This window comes from Thunnus albacares, chromosome 9 (genome assembly GCF_914725855.1).
Source record: "Thunnus albacares chromosome 9, fThuAlb1.1, whole genome shotgun sequence".
In the NCBI taxonomy this organism is placed as follows: Eukaryota; Metazoa; Chordata; class Actinopteri; order Scombriformes; family Scombridae; genus Thunnus; species Thunnus albacares.
In genome coordinates this window covers 5661039-5687521 of record NC_058114.1, presented here as the reverse complement: position 1 = coordinate 5687521, position 26483 = coordinate 5661039, and the positions used below count along the sequence as shown (strand labels likewise).

The 26483-nt window shown below is 38.3% G+C and overlaps 1 protein-coding gene across 2 annotated transcripts; it reads left to right on the top strand.

Moving 5' to 3' along the window:
• Positions 1 to 278: 278 nt before the first annotated feature.
• On the top strand, positions 279 to 26261 carry LOC122989713 (regulator of G-protein signaling 8-like). Of its 2 annotated transcripts, none has more exons than XM_044362775.1 (5): positions 279 to 487; positions 15429 to 15539; positions 16489 to 16550; positions 22145 to 22311; positions 22885 to 26261. In XM_044362775.1, the coding sequence occupies exons 2-5, from the start codon at positions 15439 to 15441 to the stop codon at positions 23077 to 23079; spliced, it is 525 nt and encodes a 174-aa protein (XP_044218710.1). In that variant the 5' UTR covers positions 279 to 487; positions 15429 to 15438; the 3' UTR covers positions 23080 to 26261. The 2 variants fall into 2 exon arrangements, with proteins under 2 accessions (XP_044218710.1, XP_044218711.1); XM_044362776.1 differs by having other exon boundaries at positions 15426 to 15539.
• The last annotated feature ends 222 nt before the right edge of the window (positions 26262 to 26483 follow it).

Genomic DNA, 26483 nt, shown 5'->3' with positions numbered 1-26483 from the left:
CCTGTTTGAGGTAAACTCGAATCCTAGCCTTCAACAGCATCCTCATTCTAGACCTCTACATCCACCCCCAGCTCATCTCCTGCACTATACGTTTCCATGTCTTCAACCACAACATACTGAACAGCACTTCACCACCTCACAGATGTGCTCGGGTTGTCCTTGGAGATTTCCCTGTGCAAACAAAGCTGTCTTCCCCCTGCGTCTCTCTCTGATTCCACCCCCTCTGCCTCTCCCTCTATCCATCTCTGTTTCTCTCTCCCCTCTCTCCACGATTTCACACCAATGAGCATGCCGCGTGTGGCTCCCACTCACTGGCATCAGAAACACTAGATATCTTCAGTCCTGAGCTGTACAGATTCATACAAATACACACCAGCATTGGCTAGACGGAGGCTGCGTCCTGCCAAAACGCACGTTGGGGATAGGCAGTGATAAAAAACAGAAGTGGAGAAAAAGTCCAGCTGCTCTCGCACACACCGGACTCAAGGTAAAGGATCCATATTAATTAATGCGATGACAGAGTGTTATGTAATTCTGCTGTGGACACGGAGCTCCAGGCATTATGTGGGTCTTTGTCATTCTTAATGGTTCACAGGGCTGATTATTATCTGCGGCTTTTGAATGGAGGCTTACTGCTAAATCAGGGAAAACACTATTGAAGTGATTTCACATCTGTGTGGCTAATATTGGAAACAGCAATGAAACAATTGCAGGAGAGAAATACAAGCTTCATACAAGAGTGTTTTCCTATAATTTTATGGGTGTTTGTGTACACTTTGTCTGGCTGCATGTCCAAAGTGATTGCTTATTCATGCATGCTTTTAGTACCATTTCCTGTAAGCACTATTGAAAGTCAGTTCACACGCACCCTCCGTCCCTCCCTCACTCCCACCTCTCTTTCCTTGATGCTGATAGCTCTGAGAGCTTTTCAGTCCAGCAAAATGTCATCAGAGCTATCAAAGATGGAGAGGGGCTTTGAAGCCCACACAAGTGCCACCTCAGGTTGAGGTTTATCCAAACCCTTCCATAAGAGTCCATAAGAGTCCATAAGAGTCAGTTATTCCACTCATAACCCATTCTACTCATATTTGCCCTGTTGTTGTCCGTTGTTGACCATGATACTTAAAGGGTCAATTCACCCAGTTTCGAAACCTTTTTTTCTCACTTACCTCTGGTGTCTAGGCATGCACGATAGTTCTGGCTGTATTTTCCCAGGTAACCAGGTATCGTCCTACAAATTATCACAAAGGACACCAGAGACTGTTCTGTGTCCAACATGTTGTTAAGGTTTTAGTTAAATATTAAAAAAATCCCATTTTATGCTTCAATTTAGTGTTGACTTTTTTATAATTATTCCATGACCATGATCTTTCTCTAACCCTCTCATGTCTGTACAGTAAATCAGATGCTACCTTAAGCCATTAAGCTTAGTTTGGCATTAAGACAGGAATCAGGAGGAAACAGCTAGCCTGGCCTGTCCACAAGTAACAAAATCTGCCTATTAGCACCTCTAGAGCTCACATGTTATATCTCGTACAGTGTTCATTAGTGAGCTTTAGAGCTTTAGGTGCCGGTAGACAGATGTGGTTATCTGTGATCAAAGCAAGGCTAGCTGTTTCCTCCTGTTTCCAGTCTTTGTGCTAAGCTAAGCTAGCCGACTACTGGCAGTAGCTTCATATTTACCATTGACCACTGTCAAAGCGCTCTCCATATTTCCTGTCTTTCTCTACTGTTAATTATCAGGCAAAATGACAAAATAAAATAAAATATATATATTAGGCAGCATTACATTTCCCACAAAACGTATTACAGTAGTTGTATGTGAATGTAATTCTTAGGAGATGAGGTCTACATCTGTTTTGAGATATCCATCACTGAGATTTCTACTTCTGTTCCAATACTATGGAGGTGAATGTGATTTTATTAATGCACAGAACATTGCTGTCTAGTTTTTGGGGGAGAGTTTTTGGTTGGTAAGACAAGGCAAGTTTTATTTGTATAGCACCTTCCAAAAGCAAGGCCATTCAAAGTGATTCATGTGAAACATAAAAGGCATTAAGTCAAAATGTAAAAGAAACCCAAGACATTATAAAAAGACACATTTAAATGTAATTTAAAAAAAAAAAAAAAAAAAAAAAAAAGCTAAAATAGAAGAAGACAGATAAAACAGGAGAATAAGTATTAGTGCTACTACTGTGCAGCATGAGATATGAATAAAAAGCCCTAATTTGATTTAAAGATCTCCTCCAGACATGTACTGTATTAAGACACATACAAATATTCTGCTTGGAACAATAATGTGTGGTTGGTATGGTTTTTCCTTAAAAAAAAGTATAATTACCACTTTAAAATCCTTCAAATTACATCCACTCCTTCTCCCTCATTACAAATCCCAGAATATAATAATAATAATAATAATAATAATAATAATAATAATAATAACAACAATGCATTTAATTTGTACTGGACTTTTCATTAGCAGTGAATCTCAGGGAGCTACAGCGTTAAAAACACAACATATCACATAAGAAAATAAAAAGAGTTGATGTGAAAAAGCTTTCCTGAATAAAAAGCTTTAACTGCTGGACACAAGATGTCTTCTACTTCACTGTAAAGTCCATTCTCAGAAGCTTCAAGTTTCCACATCACACTAGTGTGAGTTGAATGTTGGACCAGGTTTGGCTTCCAATACTAGTTGTCATGTCACAAATCATGCTCATAGGCCCGTCCCTTAAAATCAGATTTTCAATGAGCACAGAGAAACGTTCCACTTTCAGCAGATGAAAGTGAAAACAACCTTCTAGTGTCAAACTCTGCACATACATCATTCTGCACAATGAAGCCCAAACATCCAACTGTAGGAACAAGAACAAAACATACTGGAGGGGGAGTAAAAGGCAGCAGCAAACAGAAAAATCTTAAGCGCTGATTTAAAAGAACTAAAAGTTGGAGCAGATCTCAAGTTTTCTACGAGGTTTTTTTTTCAGATATGTGATGCATAAAAACTGAATGCTGCTTCTCCAGAGAGTAGATCTGATGAAAACTGTTGACAGGTCTGTGGTTTACCAAAAATAACCAAAACACAGATTCTGGCAACACACATTGCTGTTGAAATTTTTAAAAAGACATTTTCAATGAACCAATATAAGGCAAAAATAAGCCAAATTCCCTTCACTACCATTATATTAAGATGGCAGCGGAAATATATTATATGAATATCTTGAAAAGAAAACTATCTGCATGTCTAGATACTATTGTTTTTTATATATTTTGCAAGCTGAACTGTGATTAATACAAAAGGTATGCAGATTCTGCTATGAACTGTTTTACAGATAAATACAGCTACAGCAGTATGTGACGAAGCATTTAAGCGAGCAGAACAGCACCTTTGTAGCTCTACAGTACAAGTCAGTGTGTGCTACATGCCAGCACAGTTGCAAATCTCTTACTGAAGAGAAATGCTTTTAGCAGACAGAGCAACGGGTCTAGGCGTGGAGCTGCTTTCTGCTATGCAAAATAAATCCCTGGAACAAACTGATTACATAAATGGTTAAAGGCAGAATGAGCGATAAGAGACATGCGCTCAGTCAGAAGCACTGAGCTGCTTAAGCTGAAAGCAACAAGGCGCCAAGGCGTCCTGATTTACAGGCCTAGATTAAAAAACCACTAGAGTACACCTGCCTTACAGGGTTCATCACACAAAGTGGTGAGGGTGACTGGCTGGATGTGCTAATCCATTGCAAATATTCAGAGTGTTTACAAACACATTTCTTCAGTCGGGATTGACAAATTACTTCCAGGCTTCCTGCACCTGAATTCCACCAGTCTGTAAACTTTAACCCAAGCTTCAATATCGGAGATTTGCAGAAATGTGGGAATATTCCTTTTCCAGAATGCGCTAAGCCGATAAAGCTATGGCTGTTATCCAGATTTAACTAAATCTCAAAATTATAAAGAATCTGTAAGTGATGATGTCTCGGTGTCCTTATTCTGACACCACCCCCAAACGAGAAATTCAGCTGGACCATAAAAAAGCCCATTCAGTCAGTCAGTCACATCCCATCAAGTTCAGATATAGCCTACAGTAGATGACAAGCTCTAATTTTATCACCAAGCGAAATGTTCTCCAGAAGCTAATGCAAGTCAGTAGTGTGCCCTTATCATCCTGACCACCCTTGGCACACATGTGCTTTTAATAGCCCTGTCCAGCCAGTGACAGGCAGATTTACTTCAGTGTAATCTGACATAGCTGTGAGTCAAATACTCGGCCAAAGATTGGGAAGCCTCGTTTGCCCTTCGTTTATGCCTAAAGTGAGTGAGAACGGTCAGAGATTCGAGAGTGCAGGCGGTTTTGAGAATTGGCTGTGATGAGAGCAAAGATGCATCTCAGGTGATTTATGCAGAATTTAAAGGCTCCATGAAATGAAAAATACATTTTCCAAGTTTTAATCCTGTGTCCCTGTTTAAATTTTTCATTTTTCTCTTGTTATATGCCAAATATATTTCAAAAATCAGTATTTTTACTGTATAACAGTTTCAAATGTTTGATGACTCATCCTGCATTCAGAGGCGTTTACAAAAGTTCATCCAATCAAATGTGACTTTGGGCGAGTAGCTAGCCACACCGGTCATATAAAACTGCACTTCACTGTTTGTGGGTCATAGTAGCTAACAGAGCAATATGGAGAGAGATAGGAAGAGATGTGTGTTTGGATATCAATGGACAAACACTGGTGACAGGTGAGAGGGATGTGTGTGGAGCCAACAGTCCTCTGTGGCTCCGTTTCTTTCTGCAGCTCCGCTTAACTCTAAGACCCCAGCACATGTGGCCCAATCAAATACTGGGAAATAAGTCACAGTATAGAAGCTTAAGACGCTCTAACTTCCGTTTCATTGGGCCTTTAAGGACTTAAAGACTCATGCAGTATTGTGACAGTAGCTGTAAAGAGGTGATTGGGTTTCTAAATATACCACTGTTCTGAAACATTTTGCTATCAGTTGTGGTTGATTATCTAACAAACCAGATAGTTAAACCAGCCCTTATAAATATCTTTATATAAGGGTTAGGGTTGTTGGGGTTTGTAATGGATCATATGAGTGTAATCTGTGTGTAATGTAAAAGGGGTTATTCATAGTTCCAAACAGTAAGTCTCAGTAAGTTGTGTGCCTGATGCGCGTTCTCATCAGTTCGCATTGGGTCGTCTGCCCTCTTATTGGATAAACTGGCAGATTATGTCTAACAACAAAAATCTACTCAGATGGACGGTCTGTATTCTGATATCAATGTAGTATCTTTCATCAATAGATGCCCAAACGGGCTTACAAGGCACATTCTCAATTTCCATGTACATAGGTGTAAGACTAAATATACAACGTATTGGAAAACATGAATAGTCTATTCTGTATGCCTTCATAAACTGATCTCATATGTATGCGTGTATTATTCAGTCTACTTTGCCTAAATCTCCAAGCCTTAGAAATAAAACTAGCCCGTAGTTTCCTGTACAACACTAACCACAATGTGGAGAGGAATCTACTTTATCAGGCTTTAACTGATCGTCCTGCAATAAAAAACATGCAATTTGAAAACACCACATTATGACATGAGCTTGGTTTAGCATATTGCATTCATGCACACTTGAGTGACAATTGTTAATGAGAAAAACCTCAATTAATCTTTGTTAGCAGAGTCATTTGTTTATCAAGGATGATTAATTAATAATACATCTCAAGTCGCTTCCATCTTTTTTTTTTTTTGAACTCATGTACTGAGCTTCTAATCGCTGGCTGTTCTCAAACCAGCTGCTTACATACTGCAAAGAGGCTTTATGACAGAAAGTAATCCAAACTGTCTAATTGGAGCCAAAAAAGACTACATTCCTTCATACGCTAAAACAGATAACAATCATGTATAGTCCATACAGGGTAAAAGAAAATTACATTTGTATTTAATCTTGTCAGGTACTGTATTACTTTCATAATCATTACTGATATTTTCAGGAGTAGTTTTCATTTGTCTCCTGTGTGAGGTTTCAGAAAAGTCCAGGCTATAATATGCTGTCTTTCACCTGCAGCATGCTCAGGTTTCAGCACCCTGTGAGCATGAATACATAGAAAGCTGCCTCTCTCTTCCTACCTGGTTGTTACATAAAGTATTCATGTATTATTTTCATGCAGCCATTTCTCCAATACACCACTTTCTTTACCATCTTTTTATTGTCTATACAAAATGTTTTTTTCTTGATTTCAAAATCACAATCACAATTACTCACATCACTAGAGTTAGTACAAGTTTCAATTTTAACAAAAGCTTTTACAATAGATGTTTGTCAGTGCATTTCTGAAATACAAAAGTGGCAACAACACAACACCTGCTGAATAACATTAATCCAAATGAACATTAGTATACCTCAGTGAAGGGAGGATGAAATTATACAGATAGTAATATTTGTTGAGCAGATGGGAAAATGTTTTTTTTCAGCTTCCAAATATGCTACAGAGACAGATAATGTACCATGTCCCTGCAAGGCCTGAATAGTGCATTTCTATTATTTTGGAGATTAAATTATAAGCTGCTGAAGCTTGTGAAGTGGGTACAGATTAAGTTGATACAAAATAAATAGATAGAGGAGGGACTGCATGGGGAGGGGTGTGACATTAATCTAACCATACATGAGTGTACCTTTCTGAAGAGAAAGTAGATGAAAATAGTATCAGGGTGTTATGCGCTGAGCCCCCGGGCAGCTTTATCCCAAGCTGACCTATCAGACTGTTGAAGTGAGCAACGAGCTCAGGTGTCATCACAGGAGACCTGAAAGGACTGAGGGACTGTTGGAGTTATGGAATATGATTCATATGAAGGAACATGACTCACTGGCCCAAAGTTTTAAGTCCATTAGTCAGACTGAATGTTTTCTAGTATTCTATGTAAACTATGTAAATGAGTGTGGACAAAAAGTAGAAACACCTCACAGTGACGCAGCTCATTACTTTCAGTTTTTATACAATTGTCTTTTCTTAAATTTTGATTATTACAAAACCAGTAAAAATTCAACAGTGGAAAAGTTTATAAATCACTTTCTAAAAATACCTTTAGGGCACAAATGTTCTAAACTGATGCTATTTTTTATTTAACTTTTAACAACAGGGGCCAAATGTATCAAATTCTGTGTAGATTCACAACTAAACACACAAAGACAGAAATGCACATGTACATTCCTGTTTGTCAGAATTTAACCCTCCTGTTGTCTTTCCGTCGACCATGCAACTTTTGTCCTCCCGGGTCAATTTTGACTCGGGAGGACAAAAGTCCACAGATGCTATAAATTTTAGTAAAACACCCAAAATTCAATGAAAGTACTGATCATTACTTTTACTTGCAAAGTGTGTGGTATGGAGCCATCCATGTGATTTTCAGGCAATTAGATGAAAGAAATCCATATTTGTGATATAAAAACATTTGAAAATGGGTCAAATTTGACCCGAGGACAACAGGAGGGTTAAAAAAAAGCTGTATGTATGCATGGTTCTGTTTTATGAATCTAAATCTTTACTGAATTTGGCTTGCACATGCACAGTTAGTCATAAATGCATGTAGACACACTCTTAACCATCTGTCTGGATATTTCTGCCTGTTCCACCACTTGTTAAACCTGTCAATGAAAGGATCAGTAAAGAAGAAGAAGCGCAATTTTACTGATTGTGACACATCAGTGAGGTTCTACAACAGCACCAGAGCAGCTATACATGCAAACATTACACCTAATTGTGCCTGTATCACACCCATAGTGTTAATTCATCACATATACCTGTAATCCATTATCTGCGGTGATATCTCAGGTAGTTTGTAGCACCAAAACAGACTTTAATAACTGCTGCTTCACAACAGAGGATAAAATGAATAACACAAAGAAATACAATTATGCTTCCAATGTAAACAAATCACACAATCAGTGAAATAACATAAAAAATATTTTATTTTTTCGATTCCGTCTCTCATTTTATTTTTCATCTTCACCTCATCATATCCACAGCTTGCTCTAAAAAAAACATGCCTGTACTGAATTATGGATGAGGTGTGCCATTCTTGTCTCACATTCTTCTTTTATGAATATCTATTTGTGTGAGGAAATGGTGCATGCATGATTTTTTGTGCGTATACATTGTTTATACATCCGGCCCCAAGGTCTTTTGCATTTTCTCATAGTTTTTTTTTTCCACACTGTTTATTCCCAGAAGCATTTTCTGAGCTGTCTTTAACAAAACAGGACATTGTTTACTGTAAACAGCAATGACCTGAGTCCTCTGGCACCAGGAAACAACATGTAGGAACATAAAATCGCGGTTAAAAATCTGATTAAAACAATCCAGTTCTTTTAAAAATAACATCTGTGAATTTGTCCGTTAAAATTCTCAAGGGAAAATATTAGCCTCATGTACAATTTTTCTGCCTTTTGTGTTGTGTCTGTATCTCGCTTTTCTATAAATACACATAGGCACGAGGGAGAGTCGGAGTGAAGCAAGGAGGTGTTTGTAGTTGCATGCTTCTCTGGATTAGAGCAGCATATAGCAGCTCCTCGGGGCTGAGTGTGATGCGGACAGTCCCGTCCTGAAACCTACTTAAGCCAGCCAAGCAAAACAGAGGACAGAAATAGACCCAAAATCCGCCATGGTTCCTCCTTTCACTGTTGCTGATGGTGGCAACACATCAGCTGGTCTGACACACACTTCTGTGGGCAGTCAGGCTTCCGCTCTCAGGGCACAGGGTACACACAAATACACAAATGCAAACACACAAGTGCTGTACCACAGTTGTGCTCTTGTGACTCAAGTCCCAAATCTGACAAATTTGGCTGCAGAGAGGAGAGGGACATGCTCGGACTTGCCAAGACTGAATTGCTGTTCAGTCACTCTGGATCATTTGTCATCTGAGTCACAGTGCAGAAGTATCAGAACATCAGATGTTATCATCTTCTGACATTTTAAAATGATCAGATTACTTTTGATTTTATTTATTTTACTCACTATTGTGCTGCATTCGTAAGATAGTAATTAAACCTCCAACTTGAAGGCTTCCCTTTTATTTACTGCAGCACTGATTCACTCAAAGATACTGGAAGATACACAATATGTGTCGCCTGTTTTATAGATTCCCTAGCATGTCTACTTCTGCAAATACTGTACATTTCTCAAATTACTTTGCTAAGTCCTGAGACTAATTTAAAAAAGGAAAAATCTACGAAACAGCACTATGCAAAGTTCAGCGGTTCTGCAGAGATAAGACAAGCAAATGACTGTTTTTGTGTTTGATAAATTGGAGGGGGTTAGCTAAACTGACAGTCAGAATGAATTAATTAATTAACAAGTTCATGAATTAATATTAATTATGGATGTTTCAGAGACAGTTTCTGTCTGGATCTGTAAGGCTGTAAGATATCGTGAAGGACTAAATGTTCAAGTTTGGGAAGTCAGAGTGGACACATTTGAAAGCAAGAAAGCGAATAAGCATATGAATAATAGTTGAACTATTCCTTTAAGCATTAATCAGTGCTATTCTACCAACCCAGCAAAATCCTCAGTGTTAAAGGATCTGTCTGTGTTTTGTCCATTTAACACAAATCATGTACTTTTAATTAATGCTATTAGTTTTTTCTATTATTATAATTTTGTTAGTTAGTTAGTGTTAGCAGTAGAAGTAGCCATAGTAGTAGGTGATGTGTGTATTGTATTGCAAATGTAGAATTCAAATTATCACAAGGACTAAGTTTTGTATATGAAATTATTGGCATAATGTAACACAAAACAGCATTGTTTAAAAAAAGTATGATGTATGCTGGGAGACTGTTGCAGATTTAGGCCAAAAAAAACATGGTCTGCTATAATTGGATGCACCACAAAATGTCCAGATATCTGACTTGACAGTTGTTATTTTTACTTCCTCTCAGCAGGAAACGACAGCAGGGACGTGACCTGTGTACTTTAAAAGTTCTTCTTTTAACTTGAGAGATGACCTGACACACACTTGCTCTGTGTCTTTTCGCAGTAACGTCAACGTCTCTGCAAATATGTGCAGCTAGCCGTCCATGCATATGTAATCACAGTGTGTAGCACAACACTGTCCAGACCGAGCAACTCCAAGAGAATGACATACATAACTCTCTATGGAAACAGACAGAAATTACCAAAATAAAAGCTCTGAATACTTTGCATGTCTAATCAGTAGACTATGATGAGCATATTCATTCGAATTGGCTATGTGTGCATCAATCTAATCTATTCATTATTATACAAAGTCTGTTTCATAATCACTTTGCAGCATGTCAACTAATACTACATGCTGCTATAAAACTGCAGGGTGTCTCCTGTCAGCATCCAGAAATGAGGACATGAAGGGAAATCTGAAAACCTGCATTGCACCAAGTTAGGTAACATCAAAGAAGATGTTCGAACACACACACACACACACACACAGACACACACACATAACTTCCATGATCTAGATTTTTACTTCTTAATCCACCAGCCCCGACGGGCATCTCAGATACAGGAGGTCTAGCGGATGTTGCCTGTACTTTTAGATTCATGTAGATTTGAGACACTAGAGTGCTGTTGCTGTTTTTAGCCTTGTTCCTTCAGGAGCTGGGCTTGCTGCATGGCTGAATAGAACATGCACTGCTTCCTCCTGACTACATGGATTTGTGAGGGGATTTTTATAAATAGCTCAGCGGCAGCACGTGTCTGCACCATACTGCAGACGATGAATGCAGCTCATAACAGCCAGAGAGATACGGATTTGTCAAAGCAGAGAAGGGGAGACAGGGAGAGAGGGCATAACAGAAGGAGAGAGAGAGGTCTGTTAACATGTTACTGACAGTTTGGCACACAGCAAACTTATCTATGTCCAATTTAACTTGTCCGTGTCCCTCCTCATCAGCTTCACATGACGCTCTTTTCCTGCTGGAAAAAGGCGCATGCTGACACACATACAAATTCAACCATGATAAATTGTTGAATGTTGCTACTTCCAATATTTGTGGATTAAAGCTTCTGTTTTATGTGCCAAGTCTCAGTATCTGAATTTGCATATGCATGCCAAAAATAAATTCAGGCCCAGATTTGTTTACATTGAACTCAGACGCTAATTGCAGTCTGACAGGGATATATTGATGCACACACAACCTGCGTGAAATCCATTTTTTGGTTTTTTGGTTTTTTTCACCTGCTATATCTTATGCAGTCCATGTTTGAAGGAAGAGGAGCTTAAAGGGCAGTGATGGAATTTGACTAAGATGGAGCTATCAACAAGAGCAAGAAACCCTGTCAACTAAAAATTAGGTCTTTACACTACTAAATGGTTTTTCCAGATACATTTTGGAGGAAGTGTTATGATCTTATACCACACAAAACAAAGAGATTGTAAAAGTGTATGGTGGGCACAGAAAGTGAAGGACTTTGACAATTGAGTACAGTCAGAAAAACACTTTTATTAAAGTCAGGGAAAGATTGAGGATTGGTCAAATATTGGAGCTTGTCCTCCTAAGAAAAACGACACAATAGGTCGTAATGTCAGTCATCAAAATTGACCTATTGTTACGTTTGAGTGACAGACGCCATCTAGCAGCTGTAGTAATTATGATGTAGAAGATGACATCTATACAAGGTGACAAATTTCAATATTAAGAGTAGAGGGTTCAGGTAGCTGGTTAGATCATAATGCACAAAAAGTGGACTTAGTGGACTTTGCTTCAGGAGACCACCGCTCACTTCCCGCTTCCAACCGCGAGTGTCACATTTCCAACCACGAGTCAGGACAGATTTTCAAAAACCATAACTATGATTGTTGGGGTGTTTACTGTTGCCATGACGACGAAGGCTGCCTAACTTTAAAGTAGTACTAACTTTAACCCATACCAAGTTTTAAGTGATCATTTCAACCCAAACCCTGATCTTTCCCTAACCCTAACCAAGTGGTTTTGGTGCCTGAACCTAACCAGCCCTTAACCACAGCATTGTCACATCATAAAACATAAAGATATGATGGAAAGCATAGACAAATGATGTTATCCTGCCGATTACTGCCGATAGAGGCACTAGGGTCAAACGACCTTTGTGGTCATTTAATTTGGAGGACTTGTAGAATACTGAAAAAGTAAACACATCCTGTCTTGTGTCACTGTTGACTTTTATAATATTTAAACAAGACGACAACCAAGTGCTTTGAGTTGCTCAAACATAACCATGAAAACATTAGTCATGCTCAATTGCTGGAAATAGTAAGGAAACTTAAGGATACTTCTGTTGGTATGTTCAATGTGAACATCTTACAATTTTGAAGGTGAATTAAAATTTTCCTTATTCTGTTGGTTAAAAAATGTATTATTTGCTATTGTAAATTAATCTTCTAAACACATTCAGGCTCTTTAGAGAAAGAATTCCATTACTTGTTCATAAGGCCCATCCTGAAGTTTACATTTTTTGCCTCCCTAGCAGACTTTAAGAACAATGTTCTGTATTGTTATTATTAGACAAAGTATTAGCAGTGTTGGCATTACATTGCTTTCGTCATTGTGTGAGAGAAAGTCATCCAAACAACAATCTTTTGTAACCTTTCACAACTTTATGGAGGAATGTGATGAAAAACTTGACCTTCACTAGTGAACTTCGATCATAGTCATAGTCAATACGTAGTCTGCTACACTTAAAATATCTCTGGCCATTATTTTTTTCAGCCCTTTCTGAAAATAACTATTCATCAGCAAATGAAGTGCACCTTGAGATTATGACTCACATAAATGACACGCAAACTGCTCTTCCAGTCCAGTGCATCTCCAGCGTATAATGTCTGATATATAACATGGGTGTTTCTAGGGCAGATCACGTCATATCTACAGTGGTGCCAAAACAAGCTGCAAAGCCTTCAGTGTTTTGCTCCCTGACGTTTATTTTTGATGGAGTAGAAAAGCTTCTGAAAAAGCATTTAGACCGTCAGCTCTCCATTAAAACACAAACAAACGCTGCTCATGGCAGAGAGTGGCAGGTTTTGTTGATGGTTTTGCAAACTCATGTAGTCCTCTCTGGAAAAAACTAATATATTCACATCTATGATAATAACTCTTAATAGCAAAAGCAAACTGTCATCCAATGTTCTTTTACAGGCAATTTCAGACACCTGATTTTCTTCCAACCCAAACACAAATGCACATGCTGTCTCTCACGCACACACACATATAATACCTCAGAACAACCTGTCAGTGGTAGAGGACATAAAGTGAAATTTTAAAGAGCCCTAGCATTCTTGCGGTGGATGAAGCCCATTAATACCAGCGAATGTCTTTCGGTTTGGATAATGAACAGTACATTTCATACAATGTTCCCAATTCAAGGTCCAAGCATCAAAACAATCCACTGCTCCAACTCTGCTACTGCACAGATACCATCCAAGAGAAAGAAGTACTAAAAAAGAAATAGCAGCTTTTTAAGGCGAATGGCATGTATGAAAGGATAGCTGAGTGAATAAATAAATGTTGTAGTTATTCTCAAACTTGCCATAGTCATTAATTACTGTGGAGACTTTCACACGGATTTGTCACAAAAAGCCAAGGAAGCATCATGTAAATGTAGCATTCTACAAACCAAGCTGACAATAATCAGGTTGTAAGGATCTCTTATTACGGCAGAACAAACATGAAGAGATACCTTGTTTGAGGTTTTACAGGTCTTTTTCAGAAAGTTTGGAATACTTATTTTTCTTGTTGGAATGAGACGACATTTTAATATTTTATTATCAATTCATACCTATGTATACCTCACGTTTCACAGTTATAATAAGTAAGATACTTTCTGCTTTCTTGTAAGAGGACAAGAAACCTAGATAATTAATTTTAAAAAGGTACCCAGGAGTTGGGTGTTTTTTTTATGTTTTGGGTTTTCTTTTTTTCTTTTTTTGTTGTTGTTGTTGTTTGTTTGTTTGTTTGCATCTGTACATGCCAGATACAGTATACTAACCAAACGGGGACCCATTCTCAAAAACATTGCTTCATCGCACTAATGATGGTCAAAAACCTCACAGGATACCTTTAATAACACCACAAAGGAGAACTGGAAACAGAATATAATGATTACCTGTGTTACCTCTGTCATGACTCTCTACATTCAAGATTTTTCCAGAATGTATTAAGACAGATTGAGTTTTTTTGTCCATCCAGTGGTTTCCATATTTTTTTTTCAGTGAAATAGACCTACTTTTACAGACGTGTTTGGCCTTTGATGGAGCATCTTTACGACCATGCCCCATCTGGTGTGACCCATGTGTCCCTGAGGCAGAACACTGATGAAATAGCACATGACAGCGGAAGTGTACAAATAAGACGGGACAGACTGTGGCGGAAGATGGAGAGCGAACCTCAGTTTGAGAGATGTAAAAATCAGATCTAAAAAAAATTACATTTGTTTATTGCCAACAAAAAAGTGAAGCTAATTAGTTTTTTAATTATTTCATTTGTTCAGTTTGATCATACTTGCTGTTGCCATATTAGCTGAACACTAAATCTACAGAAGTAAGATATCTTGTTTTTCATACTTAACAAGAATGCAAAGTTTCCAGCATGCTGCTATATAACTCAGTCGCAGTCATGTAACGTTGTGTGCGAGGGTTTTCTCAAACTCTTCAATCTACAGTCGGGATGTGAAGCTGGGTATCAGGGATGTTTGGAGCTCCCTTCTGACTGAGGCAGAGCCACACCGAATCAGCTTTTTGCATATGGAGTTGCACCTGTTGTCTATGTCCAGTCCAGTCCTGTCCAGTCAGTTGGCCTTATCTCTCTGCATCTTGTTTCTTACAATCAGTTTATTCAGCAGGTCTCCCAACAACATTGAAGAACTTATAAATAATCTGAACATATAAAGGGGCAGCCTGACTACACGAAGCCAAAACATACGATTAGCCACCTAAGCAACAGCTAAAACCAGCAGACAGCAGTGTTCTTAATGGTACTGAGCTTGTAGTTAAAATGCATTTTGAAGTTGGTTTATCTGGAATTTCACTCAAAACACTGATGAATACAGGCATTCAGCATCATTTCTTTGATTATCTAGGGAGATTGACTGGGCATTTCTTCCCAGTTTGGCAGTTTCAATCTTCGGTTTGAAGCAGTTTGGGCTCATATGCAGCTAAATAGTTGCTAATGTACGGAAGAAAGTTACTCTTTCGCTTTCCACATCTTGTCACAGCTTATGGTTGGTTTTCAACTGACAACCTGCTGATCCAAGCATTGCTCAGAATATAATATCTTCATTCCACTATCTCTATGTCTCTAATGACATCCATACACATAAATCAAAATCTGCATACATGGAGGGTGTCCCTTCATTGACATAAGGTGTGAGGGCAGTCAAAGGAAAACAATAACTGTTCTGTGTTTCTTCAGCAGGATCAGCATCATGAAGACCAGACTAGGCTGTCTGTCCAACAAATCTGACTCCTACAGTGACTTCTCCGAGTTCCTGCCTCCTGCCCATGAAACCACAGCCAGGTGTCTGAAGTGAGTCTGCCAATAAGTCCCCTGTCTACCTCTGTAGGATTTACATACTGTATTTTTAACTAATTAAAAAGCTTCTGTTGTGTGAAATTAATTTACTGTACATGCGACACTAGGTCTTCAAAGTTGTAACATCTTTAAAAAAAAACAAACTGAAAGAAAATCTGGCTCTCCAATATTTTTAGTATGATTTTATTGCACTACTATACACCAGCTATACAGGTTAAACTTTTTGTTGTTTTATACCAAATGGTCACATGATATAGTTTTATCTTATTATTGTTCTCTACATCAAAGTGAAAATGTTTGTATTGGAGCTGGAAGCAGCTTTCACAGCTTACAAGCCAATTACAAATGCAAGCCAATAGAGGAACATTTCTCTCAGTGTGATCAAATTGAATCGAACTGAGTGAATTGAATTTTAAATGCTTCAACCTTTAGCAGCCTAATGCCACAATGATATATTAAACACCACCAATAGTTCAAATGAGGTCAGTCATTAGACTTATCAATGCCTCGATTTGCACATATTTCCAAGTCAGACATTTCTCATCCATTACAACTCAACAAGATGCTCTAACTCATAGTCAGATTGTAAACTACACATGAAAAACATGTGGCAAAGGTTTATAAATTCTGTGACATTGTTATAGAGCTTTTTAAATTCACTCGAATGTGTTGAACAAATGCTCAATAGATAGGGAGCATTCAAATGTGAACGAAGGTCAGCTGTTGTTCTTCCTCTTCCTCTTGCTGTCATCCTTCTGTAAATGTAACCAGATATTACAATTACTTTACAGCCCTGAGCGGAAGAACCGCTGTGAGCACAGGATAAATCATACATTAAACTCAGCTGCCCTTCAATAATACATGCGGTGTTAAAAATGCATGAAAGCACAGTGGTTGGTTAGCATCTTACTTAGGCAGTTTTCTTTCGCTTTCTCTCCATCAGACTATCAACGGATGAGGTTGTTCAATGGTCTGAATCCTTTGATCACCTTCTCTCTCACAAATGTAAGTGGACATTTTCTAATTTTTAGTGACAATGGTCCCTTGCACACGAATCATGTGCAGCAAGCATCAAGAAAATTAAAGCTATGATGATGTAAAATATTCCCTTTGCTGTTTCTTTAATAGTTTCTATTTTTCACTCTGCACAGGCCACAAGTCCATTTTCTTAATCCAATCCCATCTTATGTAACGGTCTAATTTCTGTGTTGTGAGTTCTCCTTACCTCATAATAAGTCACATACTTGTCTGTGACCTTCCCCTCTTGGACCAAACACACACTGGGAAAGAAAGACTCATTCACGCACATCCATCTGCACAAACAGGTCATGCATTTATTTTCGAACGGCTAACAAGTGATGTGACGTACGACCATTGACATCAAACTCACTTAACCGACAGATTAAGGAAAACACAAGTGTGTTCTCAGTCTGTCCACTTTATTTGTGAAATTTCATAATCAATTTCCCAGAGTCCAGTGTAACATCTTCAGATGTCTTGCTTCATTTAACCAACAACCCAAAACTGAAAAAAATATTAGATTTACAATGATATAAAACAGAGAAGAGCAGCAAATGTTCTCATAAGATAAGCTGGAGCCAGTAGATGTCTGGTGTCCTTGCTAAATTAATGCTTTAAATGATGACTTAATTGCCAAAACAGTTGATGAATTATTTTATGTCACCTGTAAGAAAACTCCACAGGGTCCTTTCCTGCCCTGTCCTTTCCAATCCTTTAAGGATTTTAATCATTTGCCTACTGATCCAGTCACTGCCAATCTTTTCTATTAAAATAATGTTAACAATGTTTGATTTTTAAATGGGGAAGTGAGTCAATCATTGCCAACAACATGAGTGATGTGCTTTCCAGTTATCTTCATCAACCAATTTTCTTCACCTTTCCATGCAAATTGCTTCTGATGGCTGTCTCTTTGATTTCTGTTTTTTTTTAAAAATATTTTTGGTAATGTCACATGCAAATTTGTCTTCTTGTGGGATATGAGTAATTAACAACACAACCCTAATCACATCTGACTGCCAAAACCAAAAACCTTTGCATATTCTATGGACATTCTTATCTTATCTTCATTATTCTTTGTAGGTTTTAGCAGAAAAGACAAGAAAAAGAAGGTCCTCAATCATGTTTTTGTTTTGTCCTTAATAGCAGTTACGTTTTCCAAGCTTTGATTGAGCTTGCAAAACTAGGCTGCACAATTTTTCACACAGGTCTGTCATTCAAGCGATTAACTCCATCATATCAAACACAGTGCCAGTTAGGGTCAGACAGCTTTGACTGAAAGACAGCTATAAACATCCTGAACATTTTGTGTTCTTTTCAGCTCAAGGTTGTGACATAACATGCTGGTTTGACACATAACCATTAGAAAGCTAATGTTGCCCACGGAAAACATAAAGTTTGTTACAGATCCAAGAATAGAGCCTTCCCCAGGCAGAGAGAGCGTGATACACCTGCGTATCCTGTTTCAATTGACCAAGCATTAGAGAGGTGAATTACAACATGTACATGAAAACACACACAAATACATTACATAAGTAATGTCAAAGCTCTAGGAAAACAGTACTGGATGTACCCTTGATAGGATATTGTATTCACATAAGCTCGTCTGAAAGGAGGAATTGAATATCACACTTAGACCTGCCTTCATACAAGTATCATTATTGTCATTTTGCAGTGTGTTAAGCTGATTGTGCTTTTGCTGGGGGCCTGACCTGTGCACAGTGTCAGCTGTTACATGTCTTATGAGTGCAAGAACATTGGTTGACAAGCAGCAGTGCTGTGCTTTTCAAGCATATTGTATCAGGGTTACAGTTTGCATTTTAGCTGAGACTGTTATCCAGAGTGGCATGCAAACAAATCAAAATGTCAGCGTTTCAGGAATTTAGCATAGCATGCATGTTTTGAGCTTGGCAACTATATATTTTTTTAAATATCATGGCTATGTGATCACTCCAGAGTCTCCAATGTTTGCCTCTTGCCCCAGCTGCCCTGCAGTGTCCTTATTACTCCCAGCTGCTCCTAATTGCTGTGATGTATTTAGGCTTGAGTCTCTGTACAGTCTCCTGTCAGTTCATCAGCTTCCCTTGCTGTGCTTTAAATTTCTCAGCTAGATTTACTGAACTCCTGCTAAGTACCTGCTCTAGATTCTTGCCTTAAGGGGGAGCTATTATTCTTTTCCTTATTTTAAGTCATATATATAATGTTACAATGTCAGATGTTGATATTAAATATGGCCAACATGTTAAATAATGAGGTGTGAGTGCTGTGAGTGTTTTTCCATTATGCAACAGGGCAAAATAAAATAAGTAGTTTACCTGTTGGAGGTGTGCTGGTCTTGTTGTGTTGACAGGTTTTTAGCACTGCTAATGAAGCTCTGCTAATTCGGTGAAACATATTTAATTTCCAATAAATTCTTCACAATAAAAGTCTCCCATTATTTAGTCATTTAAAAGCTTTTAATATGAAGCAGTAAAGCAGGAAATGTTGGGTTTTCATCATCAGTAACTTAACACGACTGATACGGCTGCCCCTCGGCAGGCTTCAGGAAAGCTGGCTGATCAGAACAGAATAGGCTCATGGGAGGGGGGCCTTAAAGAGACAGGAGCTAAGACTGCCCATCAGAGACAGAGGCTGAACTGAGAGGCTGCATAATAGTCAATCAATCAGTCAATCAATCAATCAATCAGACTTTATTTGAATAGCACTTTTCATACAAGTAAAATGTAACACAACGTGCTTCACACAATAAAACAATACCCCCCACCATACCCCCCATTCACACACAAAGCGGTAAATGACTTTGTAATTAACAAAGCACTCAATAATAACAACACTCAATAAAAACAGGAACTGAGTAAATGCTATCATAAATCTCATCGATATGCAATGAGGAAACTCCGGAGACAGGATTAGAAAATAAATAAATAAAGACTCCAAACAGTAGATCAAATGTAAATGAAAGGTTAATAGCATAAAATAAAACAATAAAATACTAAAATAGTAATAAAAGGATGCCTCACCATGGGTTTTTGTTCTGACTTTAGGGATAATTAAAAGGCCACTACCAGAAGACCTGACGGCCCAAATACACTGAAAGCCATAATTGACGTGCGTCATTTGATGTTCCTACGGTGCACTGCAGGCAACAGATTTGAAATGCCAACACCAAAGAACCAACACAGATTTGTCCTGTTGTTCTCTGTATTTACTGCCGCACTGTCTCTCTCTCTCTCTTTCTCTCTTGCTCGCTCCATCTCTCTCTTTTTCAGCTGCAAAAACACACCTTTGGTCGTTAGGTCCTCATTTGACACTCGAAAATCAAAGCAAGGTTGGAGTAAGGCAGTTTGACGTGCTTCATAATGCTTTTGGTGTGAGTTTGGCCTTTAACACAATAGGTGTGCTTCAAAACGCACACATCAGACACTTTCAGTGCCTTTAGGCCTTGAGAGGTCCAGAGGGTTCATAGGCTAAAAGCAGCTGATAAATAGGTATGGACCAAGACCATTAAGAGCTTTAGGATCTTAAACTCAATTCTGAAGCAAACGGATATCCAGTGCAGAGACTTTAAAATTGGTGTAATGTGTGCTGTCTTTCTGATCCTAGTTAACACACATGGAACAGAAAGAAACGCGTTACAATAGTCAATCCTGCAGGTAATAAAGGCGTGCATTAGTGACTCTGTGTTGGCTTCAGAGAGAAACAATCTCCCTCTGGCAATGTTCTTGAGATGATAAAATGCATTCTTAGTCATGTTTCTAATGTGAGTTTCAAAACTAAGATCTGAATCAAAGATAACCCCCAGGTTTTTTACTTGTTGACGGGGGTTTAATGCCAATGCTTGGAGTTTCAAATTGAGATTGTTTCTCTGAGCTTCAGTGCCAATAACCAAGTCTTCAGTTTTGTTCTGATTGAGCTGAAGAAAATTCTCTGCCATCCATCACTTGATATCTAAAATACATGAGAATGACATGGCAATGTAAAGCTATGTGTCATTAGCATAGCTATGGAAATTTATGCCGTGCCTCCTGATGACTTCTGTGTCAATCAACCCTTCCTTCCTTGCTGTCAGCTGGCACCTCCAAACTGCCACAGTCTAACCTCCTCAGACACCTACCAAGCTACAGACCCCCAGCCCCCTCTCCTCTCCAGATGAACCATTGTTTAAGTTACCTTTAAGACCTCACCAGTCCAGTCTTGTCTTGTCTAAATCCATTCAGATAATCCAATGGGATTTGAAAAGGCTGCATGTACTTAAACAGAATTTTCTTGTAAAGGAACATCTGCAACTCAGTTGAAAGCTTAAATACATGGCAGGTGAAATCTAACCGTTTAAAAGTTCAGGAGCTGCAAATCCCCTTACTACAAGGCAACCATCAAAATGTTGAAAGAACAAAAATAAACAGTGCAGCAAATGTCAGAAGAGAATAACCAGAATAACCATTAAATGCTTAGAAATGGCTTGGAAATAATGTAACAGCTAGAGGGAAATAACATGTCTGATGATAAATGGTTTGGTGGCTTATGTGATTGAATATTTATTTTTGACTGGATTTTTTTTTTTTATTGTTTTATTTTTTTACAAAATTTTGTCTGCTCCCAAGGGACTCTCCATAGCCTGTTGTTCCCCTTCTCCTTTCCACAAAATTAGGTTGTAAAAAACAGGCAATAAATGAAAAGTGCAAAGCAATAATCGCCTTTGAAGTTCCTCTATACACATTACTCTACACATTACACACTGTGCTGTCTCTGTGTTATGGGTGTATAAATAGGTAGAGGGGTGTCTGCAATGAGGTGATGAGTAAAGTTTTAGCTCAGTAGTCAGCGCAGTTGTGTATGATCTGGGAGATTCCAGTTCAAGACCCAGTGTGGGGACCTCCATCTTAAGGTAGTTTACTCATGAAAACTTATTGTAACACTTTAATTTTCTAAAAACAAAAACTACATTTTTAAGCTTCTTTCCACTTTTATTCGAATACAAATACAAATACAAATCATTTTGCTGCCTCAACAAATATAGATACAAATACAAATACTGGACCCTCTGCACATCCCTATTGTACACTCATGAGTGTGTGTGTGTGTATCTATCTGTATGAGTAGTGTTGTTGCATATGCACAGATGGACCATCCCCTCTCCTCTGCCCAGCTTTATTAGGTAAACAGCAGACACGAGAATGGTTGAAATAACATGTCAACGTGACACAGGCCCATAGAAAAACATGCCCTTCCTCTGCGTTTTCATCAATGGGGAACACATTAATTGGTCACTTATCTTGACTGATAAAGACAGGAAAAAAAAAAAACTCTTTGTGGGAGGATTTTGTTCTGATTTGTTTGTGTTCCAATCATGACAGCCGTTTCCCGCTTCTGGGAAAAAAGAGTGCACACACTGGAAAAATATCAACATAGGATGAAGGGTATTATCACGTGTATCATATGATAAACCATATAAGAAGGAGTTCTCAGCTTCTATCCAGAAATAGGTGCTATGCTGCAATATCAATCATGTTTTGAAGTGTTTTTGTTGTTTTTACCCACTCACCCCACCCCCCCTTATCATCTGATTCATTTGTCCTTTCCAGATGGCCTGGCTGCCTTCCGGACATTTCTCAAGACAGAGTTCAGTGACGAGAATATTGAGTTTTGGATGGCCTGCGAGGACTACAAAAAAATCAAGAGCTCAACCAAGCTTGTGTCAAAAGCAAACAAGATCTTCAAGGAGTTCATTGATGTTCAGGCGCCAAGAGAGGTTTGTGTGGGTGGTTAGGTGTTCGAGTGGCCACGTATTCTTCCCTTGATTTTAATGATGCTGGAAAACGTCTTTCACTGTTATCCCCACTTTATTAAATTCACTAAAAGGCTGGGCTGACAATTTTTACCACGGCTCTTTTGAGTCACTGTCCTCTAATGCTTAATTATCTTGCCTCAATTGTAATTCCCCTTGGATGAAAGTACATTTTTACAATTTTCCAAATGTCAAAATGTAAATGTACGACATTATTAAACTTTTACTCAGCCATGCTACTTTTTGTCTCATAAAGTAGAAGCTGCAAGTTCAAGTAGCCAATGATTGAGCTAGAACAAAGCAGTCCTCTGACCAGTGGAGAAGCAACAGACAGGCACTCAAATACGCACAAACCAACAGCATAATATTGGGTGGAATATCACTTTAAGAATGAGTGTTTGTTACGTTTATGGTTGTGTGGTGTGGATTTTATATTGTTCATACACCATGCTGCTGCATGTGATCATTTTAATGACTTTTAAACGAGTGGCCTTCCCCATATTTCGAAATGCATATTTGCATACTTTATCTTGGCAGGTAAACATTGACTACCGCACCAGGGAGAAGACCAAGCAGAGTCTGGAGGATCCCTCCCCAACCAGCCTCAACGAGGTCCAGGCTAAAGTCTACAGCCTCATGGAAAAAGACTCCTACCCACGATTCCTCAGGTCCAAAATGTACCAGGATATTGTCAACAGGACGCATGCACAAGGCCAACGGAGGTCTGTTTGACCAAATCTGATGACAACCACAATGGACATAAGACTGGACTTTAACTGTAAATCATTCATTAACCCTTTGACATCATCTATGAATACTGTGAATCTGCAAGGATGGGGTGACATGCTTGACTGTTTCCTTTGTCCACACCAGCTCCATGCATGCAATCCCTCTAGATAAGACGTGTCTTGGTGGACTGCACTGTACAGATAGGGAGATTGGATGACGATGGGATATTGTTTTACCTCTACTTAGTGCTGGGTGATATATCTGAAAATATCCTCACAATTAAAATTACCATATCGATAGCGATATTTATCACAATATACTGTATGTTATTATGTTACACTTCTTTCCAAAGGTATCAGTCTTATACCTTGTCTTTAAAACTTATACTCAAGGATCAAAATACAACAACCAGCTCTGTAACTGAAAATGTTTTGTCTGTTGCTTGCTTTCTTAGGTAATTTGTTTTTTGTCAAACTGTTTCCAAGATAAAGAATGAACTTTTAGGTTTGAGGTGACAATTGATTGAATATAATAATCAGCATAAACATTTCTCAATGTAAAAAAATCTGTTTTGGAGCGTTTATCGATGGATCCTCTAGTTGTGGCATTGTTTGGAAATGCTAACCGTTTAGCTGGTGTTAGCTCTCTTTGTTCAGACATGACTTATGCATTTATTACAGGCCATAAAAATTGAAATAATGTCAATGACTGACCTGCAGGAACATTTTTTTCAATATTTTCACCATCTTTATTGAACTTGTAGTCAACTGAAGTCCTCTCTCCACCATTCTCCATTGCCCATCATCCTACACTTTTCGCTTTGCCTCCCTTCCATACTCTACTCTCCATTCTTTCCATAGAAGTACAGTTGGCTGAGGAAAGGCTTGTAGAAAACAGGGCACTTCACCAAAAAAGTACTGAATGAATTATGTTTTGTCATCGAGAAAATATATATTGACATAATTATCGTTATCGCTTTATCGCCCAGCACTACCTTCACTTATCTTTAGTTCTTTGTGAAATAGCGACTGTAGTTTGTGTTTACAATGAACAATGAAGTAAGTGAACACTTAATATCTGAAACTGTGCCAAACTGGATTGCACTTAGGCGCTGTTTACACATGGCGTTAACATGCGTTTTGGATGATCCAATCACAAGTGGACAGCTCTAAGTACAGGTGTGAACACAACCAAGACGTATTGAGGACACACTGAGATCCGATTGCTCTGACCATATTTGGAGGTGGTCTTGGCCGCATGTGGCCACATTCCTCTAGCAGTGTATGCACGAATGTGTCTTGGGCCACGCTGAATGACCACCTACTCAACTGATGTCCTCTATTTTCCAGCAGACTAGGCACGGGAATTGCATCGTTGCCTCCCAGTCCAGGAAGCCTCCATCCAAAGCTGTGTTCAACTCGTTTGATAACAGATTCCCATTTTTCCTGTTGCCTTGACCCTAACCCGTTATATTCTCCAAATCGACAATTGGCATAGAAATTGATCCAAAACCAGAGAATAACTTGTCTGTATAAAAAAAAAATATTTCAGAAGCTAAATGTTTAATTGTTTCCCTTGGATAGTTTCTTCTGTCCTGTCAAGTTGATAACTGCAGTTTTTTATTTTTACTGCACTGCTCAACAATAATGGAACTCAGGATTAATCAGGAGAACGGCCGCTTTACTCCAAACAATTTCACTGTACGAACCTGGACTGTGTGTGTGTGTAACAGCTGACCTTTTGGATGTGTAGAAGAACACAGAACATTAATTAACATTAGATCCTGACTGATCCTGTCGGCGTGTCTGGAGATTTAAATAATCAATGAAGTTACACTGCTGTGCCTCGTGTGTAAATGCACACAGCGTCTCTCTCAATGGGGAAACACAGCTGTAGGGAGATCACCGAATATAACTCTATATTTGTAAATAGGCTATATTTGTACAGACCTGGCAAGAGCAAATCAATAGGGGGGCATTTGATTTTCATGAGGGGGCACACGATGCATTGTATATTTGTTTATCCTGTTATCAAATAAGATGATCACAGCTTTGGATGGATGGTACACAGACCTCCGGCCCTCCCACAGGTTAAAAACAACAATGCATTTGGTCTTTGTGAACGGAAATGATGTGCTACATGTTTATTTACATAAAGAGCAGGGAAATGAGATCCAATCACAAGTGGTCACTCAAGACACATGTGGAGACGCATTCTAATACCTGGTGTGAACGGACGTACTTACAGTTGAGCTGTCCACTTGTGATCGTATCACCCAAGACACACGTTAATGCCAGGTGTAAACAGGCTATTAGATATTGATATAGCTACATTATCCTGTGTATTGTAAACTCTTGCAGGTATTTTATGTTATATTAAATGTATGTATACAGCAGGGTTGGGTTAATATTTGCTGTCAATTCACATCCTGTTGGACCAATCATTAGTGGCCGGGATTGTGTAATAATTGATAATAATTTGTACATTTTCATTTAGGGTTGATATGTTATTAAGCTAACTGAATTGAATGTAATCCATCAATATTTTTATTGCATTTCTCGAAGAAAAACTGCATATTTAAAAGAGTTTGGGGGAAAAAAAGCTAATCAAATATTAAAAGTAATGACACAACCTTTGGCAAAATGGAAATTTCAGTGGATTGTATTACTAATTAACTGTTAAAATGTTAAGTACCAGTTACTGGTGCTTCATTAAACTGAATATTGAACGTAAGTCTCCCAGTCCTGCCAGCAGTGAATTGAAAGTGACAGCCAAAAGAGAGTCTGCTCTGAGTTTTAAAACGTGTTGTGAAAATCTCCTAAATTATTTTTTAGCATGATGCAATATTCAGAATAACTATTTAGATATTCTTTGACTTGTACTGTATGTTATGAAAAGTAATGCAAAAAAAAAAACCCAATTAGTCGTTAATATGACAAACGTGTTTGAACTGTGCTCCTTCTAATTTGCACTCCTTTTTAAATAAGCTAAAAAGATTCCCTGAGTATTTCAGGGGACACAAATATTTTCTTTAGTGCATGTGAACTGTACTGTATATGTCAAACACTTTGAAATACAACAAAACTGGCTGAATAACATACCGCCATATATGGTATGTTACTGTGTTCCACATGAATGTAACTTCCCTCCCCTATGTTTTGAGATTAAAAATGAATCTGTATCTATATTTTGTGCAGTGTGTGACTTCATTCTCATAATACAAAAAGGGTATTAGAGCTACGAAAACGCATTCATCCACCGATCAGACAGACGGATTGACCTTGATTCCAGTGTCATTTTATGACAGCAATGAAACCAGACAACAACAAAAAATCTTAATAAATAAAACCCCAGCCCTGGACATGTGGTGTTTTATTACTCTGTTTCAAAAATATATTTTTTGAGAA